The sequence below is a fragment of the Athalia rosae genome, chromosome 6 (genome assembly GCF_917208135.1).
Source record: "Athalia rosae chromosome 6, iyAthRosa1.1, whole genome shotgun sequence".
Lineage (NCBI taxonomy): Eukaryota > Metazoa > Arthropoda > Insecta > Hymenoptera > Athaliidae > Athalia > Athalia rosae.
This window is the reverse complement of record NC_064031.1, coordinates 2,664,305-2,680,696: the sequence shown is the minus strand read 5'-3', so window position 1 is coordinate 2,680,696 and position 16,392 is coordinate 2,664,305. Positions and strand designations below refer to the sequence as shown.

Genomic DNA, 16,392 nt, shown 5'->3' with positions numbered 1-16,392 from the left:
CTCTCGGTGTTGCTCACCTATAAGTTTCTTTCAGTCGAACGAATTTTATCTCGTCTCTTTTCTCTTCTTCTTCCTCTCGTGCACTAAATTGTATTGTACCCGCACAACTAGCTACTCGGAAGACGAATTTCATCCGAGATACCGACCAAGGACTTTGTAAAAAAAAAAAAAGGTCAGATATAAGAACTCGGATACCGGCACCCAATTGTGGGTGAAAACATGAAAATCTGGCGGATGACGAGATAATTTATTAGGAAAAACAAAAAAAAATAAAATAAAATGAAATGAAACGTGAGCAAAAAAGCAGTCAGATAAGGAACGTAAGAATGATCGAAAGCTCGAATCCCTGATTTACACCCGGATGTATAAATGCAGCAGTCGTAAGGTGAAAATAAGGGTGAATATCAGACGGAGGTTGAGGTGAGAGGGGGTGGGGAAGGATTATTATTTTGAAAGCAGCTCTTTTCATGGCTATAACGATCGCGTTCGTTCGTTTTAATTACTCTCGGAGCGTTAATTAGCCGAGTAATTATCAGGGAAATCAGAACCGGCACCTGTTACTTGATCCGCTTTTCTACGCGACTAGATATATATATATATGTATTTACACGTACACGAAGTTCTACCTGAACTGCAGCAGGACCGGCATCTGCACGGTGCGCCTGCCGTAGTATATATGATAAGTATACAAACGCATACGTAAGCGTGAAATTTCCCCGGCGTTATTCGCCTCAACCTTAAAGATATTCAGGTGGGAGGGGGGGCAGTAGTAGTTAAGCGTAGCCGACGTCGTTGCTCTGCCCCCTGCAACGCGAATGGAAAACCTAGTAGCCGTTCCATGTACGCTAATATATATATACATATAACATATATATATATGCAATCGCACAATTTGTACATACGCAGGCACACACCGGGTAGATATAAGTATATACGTACGAGGCAGGCGCGATATCACCGGTGCATTTAACTAACTCCGATCCACTTTAAACCTGGCAAAGCAGGGGGGGGGCTGGTGCACGTAAAGGTATAGGTGGGTAACTGTTCCTTGAATTATTCCATCCCCATAACTTTCGCGGAGCTTTCCTCTCACCCTCCGATTTATAAACGGGGGACGGGGGTGGGGAAAACCCGAACGTTTTGTTACACGGGACGGAGTTTCTGAGGGAAAATGAAGGAAACGGGGTATAGGAACGAAGTCTGCGGAGAACTGAAATTGTAGAAATCTTTGGGAGCTCTCCTACCTCGTATTCTCACTTATCTAATGTGTGTGTATACCTCCCCGCACATTGAATAACTTGGACTATTCGAAACTCGCTTCGACGAACGAAGATTTCTCTCTTCGAGGGATATAGGTATACAGGTACCCAGTCATATTTATTGTTTAACTTCAGAAAGCGTGGCGAGGGTGCGGTAAGGAAAGAGGAGGGATTCGTTCCTCACCAGGACCGATGCGGATTCTCGACAATTATTATTTGGCACACCATATCGTTCGGTAGGACGGCCTTTCGATCGGTGTGAAAAATTTCATGTGCGGGGGGTAGGGGGGGAGAACGAGATGCCGGAAAATTGGGGACGTACGGCGTACGGGGGGGTAGAAGAAAGTTGGAGATAGAATGGGATAAAATATAACGCAGAATCCAATAACAGCTTTATCAGGTTCCGGAACGTACCGTCCTCCCTTGGGAACAATAACAACGTAGCAGAGTATAACAGTTTACCGTTTCCCGGAGTACCTTATATATTTCTACCTGTGTATATTTTCGACGTACGTACGCCGTAGTGTCGTCCCACGGAATGAAACGGGAGCTTACGTCTCTCGTCCCCCTGTACCGCCGGGAGCCGCTCCTCTTACTCGCGGACTTTAGAAATCGAATACATCTCGGAAACCTGCATCCGATCGACTCGTTATCGGGGGGGTAAAATTGAAAACGGGATCTACAGTCTCGAGGATGCTTAGGGAAAAATTTTGAACCGACGATAAGATCGCTCTCCCACGTTCGACACTCGTTGATCATTTTTTTCGTATGTATTCAATGACTTCCTTTCCTAGCTAGCGAATTTCAACGATCGAAAGTTTGCTTCGACGGAGACGAATTTCCCCCCGTTGATGAAAATTCGGGGGTGCGTCGCGGTCAGAGTTTGTCGAGGTGTCAGTTTTCTACCGTAGGCTAACGACGCATCGTGAAGTGAATTTTGACGAGCCGCTCGTTCTACTCTACCCGGCTTTGCCGAGAGGATCGAGGGTGATTTGGTAGCGGTGGGATATACCGAGACCGCGAAATCCTCGGTCCTTAGAAAGGAGCCCTGAGGGAACGCGGAGGAGGACCTTCTCCCGGAATACATCAAACCGGACCGTGCAACGAATTTTCCCCTCAAAGTTTCGAAACGCCCGGGAGAGATACGCGCGATTTGAAAAAGGCTCGTTCGCACCTACGTCGGAGGAAAGGAAAGCAAAAGTGGGGACCGCTGGGGGGAAAATTTATCATTCCCCGAATCCGCGATAACCACCGTCTCTCTCTGTCGTTGGAAACGTTAGACTGTTTTCTTCGCGACAATGGAAATTCCAAAACTACGACGGCGGACGCCGTTGCCGCGGCGTGTTGAGGGATTCGGGAAAATTTTCCATTCATCCTCTACCTACTTATGTTGGTTCAGGAATGGTATAGTCGCTCGACGCTTTTCCCTCATTCCTTACGAGACTCCGCGGATTCGGTTTAATTCATTAAAGGGGTTCCTTCTACCCAACTAACTAGCGTTAATGAAATGTTGCCTCGCCCAGTATGCGCCGTTACCCACCTCGTGCACGCGGCAAATGCGGGGGGAGGGGGAGAGAGAGTCGCGAAACTTCGGGTTGGAAACTTCGAGGGCCCTGTATATTCCGCGATGACGACGACGACGACTACACTACCACCGTTGCGATTACGGACGCGGGGGGGTTTCCATCGGGCGCTCGCTGCATTTGACGTCGGGATTACCGACGTCGGATTTCACCGCGCGGCTCAACGGTCGATTGTGTTGCATAGCGTTCTATGAATCTACATCACCAACTTTACTCTATCCATAATCTAAGGGATGCGCGAATGCGTGAATGCAACTCCGTGGCGTACAACGGCTTCAAAATATCCTCAGGGCGTATCGCGCTTGTTACTCGTTATAAAGTCACGAATTTGCACGAGAGCAGTTTCCAGCCACCAAGTTGTTTCCGTTATCCCGGGCCGAAGGAGTTCCGGGATAACGCGACGTCCTCGGGACTGTTTGATAAAAGTTTTTCAACGAACAAATTCGCCGCGACCTACCGAGATTCACCGAATAATGATAAAATGTGTTCTACTTTCAGGGTCAAGATGAACGGGACAGAAGGACCTCCTGAAGGCTGAGCTGAGAACGTCAAGGCCCGGAGATGTGGCCGAGCACGGCACTTCAAGCTTCAGGCGTTCTCGTCCTTTTGACCGTTATGACGACGACGGTCGTCGTTTCAGGTGAATAATATTTTCAACCGTGTCGCCAACGTATGGGTTCGAAATCGATCACTTCCCAAAAATATCATCAGATATCGTTCTCACCCCCGCTAATTTATTTATTTATTTATTTCTCGCAAGCTCTCGCTTTTCCACTTTTCCTTTCGGTTAGCTCGCACCTCCGACGATCGGTCGCTTCGTCGTTTTGGTTTTCCGGTTTCGTTTTTCCGGAGGGGCTACCGATAGCATAGCGTGACCCAGCTTCTAATATGTCCCGTCGTCGGGAAAGCCAATTCCAGATTCTCGCGGTAAAATTGGTGGAAATCCTTTTTCCGTGGCGAACAAACCAGCCGGTGGATTTTCCCTCCCCCCAGCAGCTTCTAATGCCGCGCTACTTCTGCCTACCTCATACTTACCCGTGACGGTATAAACGGCTTAGTCTTCCGCCGGGGCAAGCTTAATCCTTCATTAACTAAACGAGCTTACGGTTACCCGAAAGCCGACCCGATAGCCGCAATAAGCGCGCATTTTACCGCGCGACCCGGGAAAACTACTTTTTTTCCCTCCTGCCCCCCCCCCCCCCCCCCCCCCGCCGCCGGATAAACAGCCGACAATTTTTGGCGAATGATTTCGATACGCGACGGTTTCGAATCCTGAAGAATATTTTCTTCATACCCCTTCCGACCGCGGAAAGTACGTCCTTTGTCTCCGATTGGCTCAACGACGACTCGACGGATTCATTTATCCGAAAAAACGTTGAAGATTTTTTTTTTTTTTTTTCTCTTTCTCTTTTTCAATTCACGCCATTTTCTTCGATTCATCAGTTTTCACTTCGCTTTCTCTCGACGAAACGAACAACGGTTGTTTACCGGTGCTTTTTTTTCTCCGTTCGTTGTTTCGCACAGAGTCGGGAAGCACCGACGACGTCCCCAGGGATATCGTGAAATCCGGGTATAGGAAAGACGGGGAAGAATACCCGGTTCACGGAACGCCTTCGACCACCGGTGTGGACAACGACGCCGAAGAGTATTACAAGTTGAACGTAACCTCGCCAAGGTCAAACGTCGTGGACGACATCCGCGCAGTTTCAACGTCCACCACGTTCACCACCGGCGCGGAACGAGACGAGGGGCAAAAAATCGGCGAGGAGGGAGGCGCCGAGACGATGAAATTATCATCGGGAGAAGGTCGGGCGACTCGAGTCGAGGTTCGAATGAACGAGTCGTTGGCTCCGTTTGATCCGTCGGACGTTTTCCACTCGGCTCGTGAGATTTCCGATCATGTATTCACCGAGCAAACGAATCACTCGAACGTTTACGACGTCCGAGAGATTTCGGAGGTCGAAACCGAGCGCTCGGTGTCGGTATTCGATCAAATATTACCGCCCGAGAACGTGAGGGCGATATCTTTTCAAATACCAAATTCCGAGGGCGATAAAATCGTCGGGACGAATTCGTTCGGCGGTATTAAAAATACGGAGAAACTCTCGGCCCTCGGCAATGCCAAGGAGTCTTACTCGAAGACCTCGGCGGACTCGATTAGCCAGAAGGACAAGAACGAGGGCGATCGTTACAGACAGGAAAAAAATCAACTCAACCAAAAAGCTCCGAAAGCCTTCTACGAAATTATATCCGTACTGACCACGGAAGCCGCGGCTTCCCACGTGGAATCCGACGACTCCGTCGAACCCGTCGCCCCACAAGGTAACGCGAGAAAATTCATCTTACCCACCATACCCTGGATGGCCAGTTCCATGGGGAAATACGGACCCTATTTCGAAGACGGTCCCGAGGATAAAAATATCACAGCGAGGATCGGGTCCACCGTGTTGTTGGACTGCAAAATCGGCATGCTGCACAACAAAACGGTGAGTATTCGAAAAAACACTTGAGATTACCTAGTTTTTTAAATATCGTCGCACGAAATTGTAACGATGTCGAGGAAATTTTTACGAATCCTACAATCGAAGAAGAGAGAAAAATTTCAGCGTCGCGCTTTCCCCGAGTATAAAATACGAAGAAAAAGGGGGTAAATTCGTTCGGAAAAATTTCTGCAGGAGGTCGAAGCGGATGGCCTCGTGATGCGGGTTCGAATATTTTTGTATTCCGAGTGGTGGTTTTCGAGCGAGGAGGAGGCCACTTGGACGGTGGCAATACATACGTATTATGTATATGTAAATACGAAGAAAATGCAGTAACAGTCGGGATGACCTCCTCCTCCTCTACAAGACGGTTACCGACTGTCTAGCGGCAAAACTTCTTATACACCCTCTCGGGGACTGGAAATGTTCTCGGTGCTCCCTTTCCACCTTACCATCCAGTTTCTCTATTGATATATACACACACGTACTACATGCCCTCTGTAACGTACATTCGCATATACGTATGTATACATTTACCCCGAGGACAACCTGGCCGCTGCACACTACACTTGCAGGGTTTATTTATCTGCATATAGTTTATGCGAATATATATATTTTGCATGTAACGGGCGACCCCGAAAATACCGACTCGGGATAAACGGACGAAAGAGGTAAGCGAAATCGAGTGCACGGGGTTCTAAGGGTGGAACAGAAAAAAAAAAAAGATATTCGGGGGTGAGAATTTTTTTTTTTCGACAATCACTGCAATCGAGACACTCGCGATTCGCGCTTTTTATCGTGGTATTACTTTACCCGTTTCCATGTAAAACACGATTCTCGAACGTATGCGCGAGGTATACATATGTACATATAAGTAGGTACGTAAGTAAATTTCCGTGCGCACATACGTTTTGCAAGCGAATACGTACACACGCGTGCGTATATAATATGCATAATGGTTACATACGTATGTAGATACGTGTGTACACGTGCCAACGTATAACTTGGTCGTTTCAGTGTATATGTATATGTATATACACTGTATGCTCTTTCACTTAACTCGAGTTCTTAGAGTTCGCTCGTTGCGTGGGGCTCGGTAGACCTTACCAAACTTATAACTGAATTGAAATCATTGAAATTTCATGCAACACGAGTAGGTACGACGACGTATGTACAGAGTAAACCTTAAAGTCTGAATTCAGAAAATTCACCCTACGCATTTGCATGTCTCACCCGCGTCGAACTCGCGCGCTGAAATTATCCGGCGTAAATTCGACGAATCTATCGGTGGAAAAAGCTTTTTTTCAAAAGCTCGTAAAAAAAAAAACAGCTCCGAATAGCTTTTACCAATTGTTATGCATTCAAACGGTAACGGAATAACGAACAAATTTCCGGATCGTACGTTGAGAAGAAAAAAAAAAAATTTCAACGAAATCGTACGCAATTTGTATGTATATAAATTTTTTCCAACAAGAGAAACGGAAACAAGTAAATAGAAAAAACAAAAAAAAATGGAAAAAGAAAGAAATTGAATTTAAATTGAACCTTGTGTGCGGAGGGCTTACGTCCTCATAGTTTGTCCGTGTGATTGGTTTCTACCGAAATAGGATATTGAAAAGGCGTTTCATTTTTTTGGGTTTCTCCCTCCGCTCGATTTCGGTTTTGTTTTTTGTTTTTTTTTTTGTTTTTTCCATTGCTTTTGTACTACCCGCTGTGCAACAGGATCGTTTGCACGGCGTGATCGGGGAAAACGGTTTTATTTTTACTTTTCCAATTCACGAAAAAACAGAAAAAAAAAAAAACAACAACTTCTCCATCTTTCCTCCGCTCTTCATTTCGCTGGGTCGTCTCTCCGCGACGTTTATAATATCTGGCAGTTTAATGGTAACAGGCAAAAGGGTTCGCCCTGTTTCCTTAGGTTATTGGAAACCAATAATGTATTTCGGAGGTTATTTCAGGGCGCAAGTGCCCCACAAAGACAACGATGGTCCGCAACCAACCCCCGTGTTACTCCTCGCCAATATTTACCGTATGACAAAACGGTCAAGTTCACCAACTTCCGTCGCGATTGTCGGCCGGTGTACCGACCCCGCACCCACCACGTACCTCCGACAAATAACTGCGTTTGATTCACCACCCCCTCCCCCAACCCCTTCACTCGGCAAATACACTCGACGATACGAAATAATATATTCCATCGGTTCTCATTCTACTCTATGGAAAATATAACGTAACTCGCTAATTTTGGAATCAAAAAAAAAAGAAAAAAGTTCTTCGTCAAAAGGGAGGTAGATGTGGCGGTAGATTCTTTTTTTCTTTTTTCCCTTCCATGAAAAACTTTTTCGTAGCATGGGGGAGGGAGTTAGGAGACGGGGGGAGGGAATTGAAATAGGAAGAAATAAATTAAATAAATAAAATACAGGTAAGGACCGTTGAATTTTTGGTATTATATACCAGCTGTATATAACGTCGCGTGTGCTTGACGTCGAAATTTCTAAAGAGAAGTTGGTTTGGTTGTCCTATTATGCGGTACGTATTCTCGCAAGTCGGGGGTGTGTGTTGAAATCTCGTCAAAATCCTGAGGAAAAATAAAAATGAAAATAAAAAATTGAAATGGAAATGAAATAGAAGAAGAGAGAGGTACCGAGAAAGAAAGCGAGTGGATTACGCGCGGGAGGGAAAGAGAGAGAGGAGGGAAAGAAAAAAGGAGGTAGGACTTCCACGTCGTATAACCTGCCAACTTTACATAGCCATTCAGATACACCGTCTAACATCCGTGTCATCTATACTTGAAGCGTTTCGAATTCCTGAGAGACGTGTATTATTGTCCGGAATACGAAATTTTCCAGAGTATTCGCTGAAAAAAAAGAGAAAATCAGATAGAGAAAAACGAAATGATAGGATCCAAAGAGAAGAAGAAGATACGTATTCGAGTGTTTGCGTATTCTGTATCAATAGCGCCCATATTCTTTTAATTTGCATAAAGATGAGACGAGCTTAAGAAAAAAAAAATGAAGAATGAAAAAATCAAATGGAAATAAAAAAATTGATAAATAAATAAAATACTCAACGTCCCAAGTATTTTACCTATCGTGTATTCGCGTACCAACCTATCGCGGTGTGCCTGCACGCGAAAATTTTGTTTTTTTCGAATGAAAATTTTACTTTCTCCTTCATACTTATTCTTTAATCGTCGTTCGTCACGTTACTCCATAAACCTGCTGGTAAAGAATTTCACTTTCTTTCACGAACGTTTCGTGCCACGTTTTATTATTGTTGTTATTATTGTGATGACTATTATATTATTTTGCTCCCTCGGTGAACTCATAAAAAAGAAATTTTCAATTTGAACGAAAAATGAGTGAAGAAAATTCAGGATAAAAGAAAATGTATTGAATTAAAATAAAATCATCATAAATTCATTTTCAAATCGATTAATTCATTTTGTTCTCATCTACAGTATCCTTTTCCGAATTTCGTATATACCTTGGTGTGCAAACGTCTGCAAAATCGTGTAGGACATAAAGAAGAAAAAAAATCCAAACAATCTGATATATTTCGAATCCCAAAGAGATTCGCGTGAGAAAAAGGAGGAACGTGGGTGAGGATAGGGGTTCGATCGTTGCGACGTTTTTCCTACGTTTTTTTTTTTGTTCTATGTAGCTCTATTTTAGTCCTTTTTTTTCTCGTCTCTTCTTCGCCTTTTCTTTGTTTTTTGTGAAGAAAAACGAGATCGTATACGTGTCGGTTTTTCGGGTGATTGAAGAAAAAGAAAAATGAGAATAAGAAGGGGTGGAAGAAGCAAAGGAAAGAAAATGGAAGAAAATAGAAGTAAGGAAGGGTGTTTGGAATCTCATCCCTTATTCCCCGCAAAAGAGGGCCCTCCTCCTTCTCCTTCTTAGCTGCCTAAATTTAAGGAGGAAGACGGAGGAACCCAGACGACTCGGGAAGACGACGAGGAAGGGCGAAGATACCGTGGAAATAAGGGCGGAGGGCCGAAGGGCGCGAGGGAAAGCTCCGGTGGAATAAGAAGGGCGACGAGACACGTATTTCCATAGGAAGCGAAATTTTGTTCCCTTTTCGGGAAATAGGACTGTAAATAAATTATAATAACTAAAATGGAGGTGATTCTTCTTCCCGACGAAAAAGCGGAGATCAGTGATAGGTACGGAAGTAAAAGAGAAGAAAAAGTAAAGCAAAACCAACGGTACATGTATCGCATAAATACATCTCGGAAAACGGGCGAAAAGAAGTTGAAGAAAAGAAAAGAGAGAGGAAAAAGATTTAATCCCTTAAAATCCGCGCGCGTGCGCCACCGCTGCGCTTGTCCCTCTATATGAATAGAAAAATCTTGTACCAAAAACAAATGTAAGGGAGGAGATTCTTAATATTCAGATTGAAATTACTCTTGAAGGACCAAAAAAAAATTCGATTTTTGAGCAGAAAATAAATCACCGTTTTAATTGGGTTTAATATGCTTTTCTTATGTATTTTGACCTCAGGAATCCGAATCTGAAAGAAGAATTGATCTATCTCTAAAATTGACCGAGTTATTGCCAATTTTCAGCTTTTTAGGGTCAAAAATGAAAAATTAATTTTTTGGTCTATCTTGATGTAAATTGAGCTCAGGAATCCGAATCCGAAAGAGAAAATGATCTATCTTCAAAAATGACCGAGTTATGCCCATTTTTTCGCATTTTTTGGCATAAATTTGAGGATATCTCGAAAGGAAAAAATCGTAGCTTAATTTGGACAACGGATTCGTGTTCCTGAGGTCAAAATACATAAGAAAAGTGCCATACGATCAATTTTAAAAAATAAAAAAATTTGGCCGAAATTTGAAAAAATCGTAAGGGGTACCCCTTGGAAAAATCTCAAATTTTGACCAAAAATTTTTATTTTTTAAAATTGATCGTATGGCACTTTTCTTATGTATTTTGACCTCAGGAACACGAATTCGTTGCTCAAATTGAGCTACGATTTTTTCCCTTCGAGATATCCTCAAATTTATATCAAAAAATGCGAAAAAATGGGGATAACTCGGTCATTTTTGCAGATAGATCAATTTTTGTTCCAGATTCGGATTCTTGAGCTCAAAATACATCAAGATAGACCAAAAAATCAATTTTTTATTTTCGACCCCAAAAAGCTGAAATTTGGCGATAACTCGGTCAATTTTAGAGATAGATCAATTTTTCTTTCAGATTCGGATTCCTGAGGTCAAAATACGTAAGAAAAACATATTAAACCCAATCGAAACAATGATTTATCCTTTGCTCAAAAATCGAATTTTCTTTTGGTTCTTTGTATAAAAAACGTAGCGAATAATGTGCGGTCAGTATAATAAAAACGAACGAACGTATCAAACGGAATAGCGGAGGTCGTATAGATATAATAGATCGTTACCAACACGCCCGAGGTACCGAAACCTTGTATCGTGTCACGTATGTACGAGAAGAGATGCGCGACTGCCGAGAGTCCTCCGCCGGGACCGAGCTCTCCCTTCCATTATTCGGCGGGAAAAATAAACGCGAAGGAGAAACGAAAACTCCCTTTTACTCCGAGGGTCGCCGAGCTATAGAACCTGCGAAATACTTTGGCCACTTCAGAATTCTGACCTTTCGTTTAATATGACTGGTCATTTTGTATGAATGTGTGTCGCCGAAGGTTCGCGCGCTCAAGAATGGTACGTACACCTTCACGTGTGAATACTACTCGTGGGGATCGTGAAAAGAGGAAGAGTGAAGAGGGGAAGGGGATGGCCGGCCATTAGGTGACCATTTCGGCTAACGATGTCTATTACCTAATAACCAAACTCTATAATAGACACTCCGCAAGGAACCGTTACCTGCTCTCCACTCCGTGTAAATATACACGCTCGTTTCTACGCGCCCGACGGACACGTGTAACATTTTCATCTACTTTCGATCTCGAACTTTTCACTCTGGCAAAAGCCACGAAATAATCGAAAGCGAAAAACGTCATCGTTTCCGTTCTTGATTACAGGTGACCTGGTTGCAGCGCAGCAAGGACTCGATTCATCTTTTAACGGTAGCTAGACAAGTTTACAGCGCCGATCAACGCGTCAGTCTAAGTTTCAGGTGAGTACACCCACTCGATTTGTGTGCGTATATATATATTCTTCTTCTCCGTTTCGCTTTATTTCACTTTACTTCACTCCACTTTTAGCTGATTTTCTTTCTTTTTTTTTTTCGTTTTTCCACGTTTGAACTCATTCCTTCAACCGGCTTTCCCGATGCCCATTATGCCGGTATTGGACTCTCACGGCTTTTAGGGCTTAACTCGATTCCGTTCTACGGTTTCTCTTTCTCATTCTCTCCTCCGCCTCTCTATCTCATTGGCGCTAACTTTGTCCTTCGGTACGGTGGATTAACGCCGGGCGATGTTCAGATCGCGGTACATTCCAACCGAGCGAATTCGTGCGGACAGAAGCGACTCCCGTAGCAACGGAGTTTGCACTTCTGTTCCGAATTCGCACGACCCCGAAACCGGCACCCGCCCCCCCGCTACCCTTCGCCACCACGTATCTCCTACGTGAAATCCAAACCTATATTATGTATGTGTGGAAACCTTTCCGGATATATGTAATATATACACTGCACGATTAGGTGGGGGATGTTATATTATTCCTGTTTCAGATATCCCAGTAACTGGAGACTGCAAATATTATACGCGTCCCTCAGAGATTCCGGACTTTACGAATGTCAAGTCGCTACGCATCCGCCGAGGATAAAAAAAATCAACCTCACCGTTACCGGTGAGTGAAAATTTCTCCCCCCCCCCCCCCCCCCCCCATTCTTCGTCTCCTTCGTTTCGTTGTTTTACCGATTGAAAAAAAAAAAAAGGTTTGATAGTTTGACGTTGGATGGGAATATTAATGACGATAACGTGAGAGGACGAATGTAATTTTTTTGGTATATTCGATTCGTGTGAGAAAAAAATTCATTGTAAACTGCGAGAGAAGAATCGTTATTTTTGGAATCTTGTAGCTTTTGGGTGTTACACGTTTTGCGAAGAGAGTTGAGTCTTTTGAGTTTCGACAAATTTGTTTTACACCAACCGAGACGTGGTTAACGAGTTTCCGACGATTTCACTTCAAAGTTTTGATTATACGGATTCATAAAGAGTCCACGTCAGTTATGGTCACTCGATTAAAATTTTCTTCGGATTAGTTTGAGAAATGAGAAATCTGAAGGGTTCTTTTTCTTTTTTTTTGTTCGAAATCAGCCAAAATTCAATGGTCAGCAAATGTCACCAACTTACTCTACGCAATGTTCCGTCTTTCGCACTCCAAAGTCCGTTTCGGAAATAGAATTTTCATTTATTTCGTTCATTTTCTTCTCTTATCCTTTCGCACTCCGGACCGAAATTGATCCTGCGTCCAGCTGACCGGGATTTTGCGATCCGATGACAGGCGTTGGTCACACGAAACCCAAAGTCCAAGTTCAATTTGACCGGATAAAATTTCCTTTTCAATTCCGATGGGATACAAACATCGCCGCCCTTTTTTTTTTTTTTTTGTCAACACATCGATACCCGAGCGTCGTATGTGAAATAAAAAGTAGGAATTATGTGTGGCGTTAAGGACGTGAGATTTTGGTTTTCATTTTCGTACGTCGAAGAAAAATTGAGGTTGCTTCGATTTTTTTACTCCAATAAATGAAGAGGCGACGGTAATCTACATTAGGTGGAAGCTGAGGAGGAACAAAAGAAAAAAAAACGAAACGAACGAAAAACGTGCTTTCGTATAACGTGCAACATTTTCCAGTTACTGCCTTGTATTTTAGGACGAAAATCGAGCAAGGTAGAAGCAAAGCGTGTGCGCTACCGCTTCCTTATCTTTGAGCCTAGAGGCCTAAGCACCGCATAAACACACCCTTCCTTTTAGCCTCAGCTTTTTTTCTTCTCATTTTCGTCTTCCTCCTCTCTTCCGTTTCCTCCTCCTTCTTCTTCTCCTCCTCCTCCTTCTTCTTCGGCTTCGGCTCCTTTCGGCGTAAGAAACCGGCTAACCAACCTTCGGTTGATGTTTCCCGGATCGTAGGTAGTACCGTCTAACAAAGTTTGCCCCATTTTTTTTCGCTACCCTTACTCAAGAGATTACGTAAAAGCCCGTATGTCTCGAGATGCGAATTAACCTCTATTTTGTTTTTTTTTCTTTTTTTCTCTTACCTTCGAGCGTCTCATCCAACGGATGAGATGGTCACCCTCCTCAACGGTGTACCAAAACTTGGTACACGCTACGCTCTTCAGAGACGTTTTACGAATACGTGGAACTACATGAGCGTTTTCTTTTTCAAAATTTTTAATTTTGCTTTTTCAATTCATTCCATTTTTTACCCCCTCCCCAGCAAAACTGGAAAAGCGTGTGCAAAGTTGAGAACGAAGGAGAGAGAGGAAAGAAAAAAAAAATTGGAAGAATTTCTTCCTAATTAGGAAGGACTTTCAATCGCGGTTTTTTCGACCTATATATCCGATCTACTCCGTACATCGGCTGAGAAAAGTGAAGAGAAGAGGAACCAGAGAAATTAGAGTATAGAAAAAAAAAAAAGAAAAAAAAAAAAAAGGAAGTAAGCGAAAGTGGTTTTTACGAGATCTTTTAGCCGTCTGAAACGCGTCCTTAAGGATTATCCGAGGGGGTAAAATGATCGGGTGTGTTTCTTGAGCCTCGTTAAGGGCGATCGGTTTTCCTTTATTTCTTTTTTTCATCATCCCCTCGCGCAACGTCGCGCTTTTATTGAAAGTAAAAGAACCACTTTTCGTTACCCTCTTTCATTCATTTCAATGCCTCCCCTTCGGTTTCCAAAAAAATTTCACCCCGCTTTTCCACCACCCCTCGCTTCTTTGCCGCCCCTTACTCTTCGTTCTTTCTCGCATCGTTCGAGTCGATAATTATCATCGCGTAGTTTCTCGGTTTTTTGGGAGGGAAAATTTCACTTCCATTCGGTTGATTCTTCGTAGCCGAGGCGGCGCGTGTATAACGTATTCGGAAAGGGGGGGGATACGACTTCTTTCTTTTTTCCCCCCCAATGACGCGACGCGACTCGACTCCGCGGTAGCTAAAGTTGGCTCCCTTCTGTAAACGGTGGCGCTAAGGGTGAACCATCTGATCTTTCGTAGGGTTCGCGGGGACGGAATGAGGGACAGAAAACCGTTGGAGGGCACATAATATTATCGCGGCCTGTTTATTCAGACCGAAGCTCCGAGCGACGCCGCGCGCATGGGGGGGGCCGCGAGACACCGACGACGGTGAACGGCGTCGCGACGCACAACCCCGAAATACCAACACCGAAAACCCCGTTTTATTCCCAAACTGTATATATACGGTACACAACCGACTCCGACGAACGGTGGATATAAGCCACACCTCTCTATTTTCCACGCGAATTTAACCCCTGCATATTCAGTCGTCTGGAAAAACAGATGACGAAACCAAGTAAACCTACGAATGCGATACAACCAACCGATCACAACCTAGTCGAGACGATAGATTATCGTATTCGCGATGCGGGTTAGGTGAATTTTTCCTTTTTTTCGATTTCTTTTTCACCGTCTCGGGAAATTAGTGAAAAATGATGAATACAATTTGAATCGAATCAGGAGAAAGAAAAAAAAAAAACCTTTCCCCGAGAATCTGCAAGAATTTATTAAAAAACTTTTCTTTCCGGAAGCCGCGGGAGAGCTTCCACGATCAGTTTTTTATTCTAAAAATATTCCAAGGTTTTTTTACGATCTATTTCCTTTTGGTTTCTCGTTGAATTTCACACGTGGGATGGGATATAAAAATTATTGCACTCGAACGGGAGGAACTCTTTTGCCCGCTGATTGCGGGGACGTGCGGTTGCATAAAATGTAACTTTACCTTTAAATTGAGTCGGGTCAAAGTTCGCCAAGTTGTACGGCGTATATTCGTCCGCCTGACAGGGGGATGTTGGCCGAGACGGAGGGCGGGGTCGGGCGGCTGGTAATTTGACCTTCGAAATGTTTAAATCCCCGCAGAAAATGCAGAGGAATTCGGGGGCACGAGGGGCACGCTGGGGCACGAAAAAGTTTGCGGTATGATAATGCGGAGGTGAATTTTACCCGGTTCCGTTCGAATCCTCTCTTTGTTCCTATTCCCTGTTCGTTCCCATATGTAAATTTGTCCTCTGTACGTCTGCTGTACTGTAACGCGAAACTGTGTGTATAGGTATGTACAACGTATACGTGTAGTAAAATTTTGCCAGCGTGTTACGTTATACTGCAGCCGCAGGACGTAAGTTAGACCGGCGCGCGTTTCGCGATCTCGATAGGAAAATTCAAAATGACGTCCCCCCCCGTCCGTGGAAGGTCGTAATGGTAGTTTTGACTTTGCCCATTTTGACCATAACCATTGCGCCTTGGAGAACCATCTTTACGGTCCCCGGAGACCCGCGGAACCGGGGCTCTTTATTCTTCTCTTAATATATTTTTTTTTCCCTCCTTTTTTGGTTACCTATTTCCTTTTTTTTTTTCTTTTTTTTCTTCTCTTCTTCTTCTTCTCTACTCTTATCTCGCGACCGGGATTTTTTTCTATTCTCTTTTCTCTCTATTTTTCTCTACTTTACAACGTATAATTTTACTATTCTTGCCGGATTGCACTCTCGTGGACTTTATTATTATCGTTACCATTATTTCCCACACTACCCTCCCGTCCTCGTCGTTATGGAAAAGCCAACAAAAAGACACCGAAAACTTCGGAGTCCGAATTTCCTCTATATTCAGGTAGCTACTTCGATTTATTTATCATCGTGGTAACTGCAGCTACGTCCTCTTCCGTTCTCGTTGTTGTTTTTTTTTTTTTTCTATTTTCTCTTCCCTTTTTCTTCGACTTCCGATTTTCGCTTTATTTTCTCAAAAACTTTTACGTCGAACACAATATAATTCTCCACGGTACGGTGATAGGTATAACCCGAGTAAGTGTATATCGCGTAATGTTTCTGTCTATTGCCTTTTATTATACGTTAGAAACTCGTTATTGGAGATTTTATTTCGAACTTCTGTAATCCAACCTCGATTCTCAGAACGAAGTGA

The 16,392-nt window shown here is 43.6% G+C and overlaps 1 protein-coding gene across 12 annotated transcripts in view; it reads left to right on the top strand.

Moving 5' to 3' along the window:
• LOC105688686 overlaps positions 1-16,392 on the top strand; it is a 132,313-nt gene that overhangs the window by 97,603 nt on the left and 18,318 nt on the right. For all 12 annotated transcript variants that reach the window (XR_007279042.1, XM_020853887.2, XM_048657510.1 and 9 more), the window contains 4 exons: positions 3,341-3,482; positions 4,367-5,328; positions 11,329-11,423; positions 11,982-12,100. Coding sequence is in view for 11 of the 12 variants with exons in the window: in XM_020853887.2 (XP_020709546.2) it covers positions 3,404-3,482; positions 4,367-5,328; positions 11,329-11,423; positions 11,982-12,100 (1,255 nt within the window). In the remaining variant the exon portion in view is untranslated. The remainder of the gene's footprint in view (positions 1-3,340; positions 3,483-4,366; positions 5,329-11,328; positions 11,424-11,981; positions 12,101-16,392) is intronic.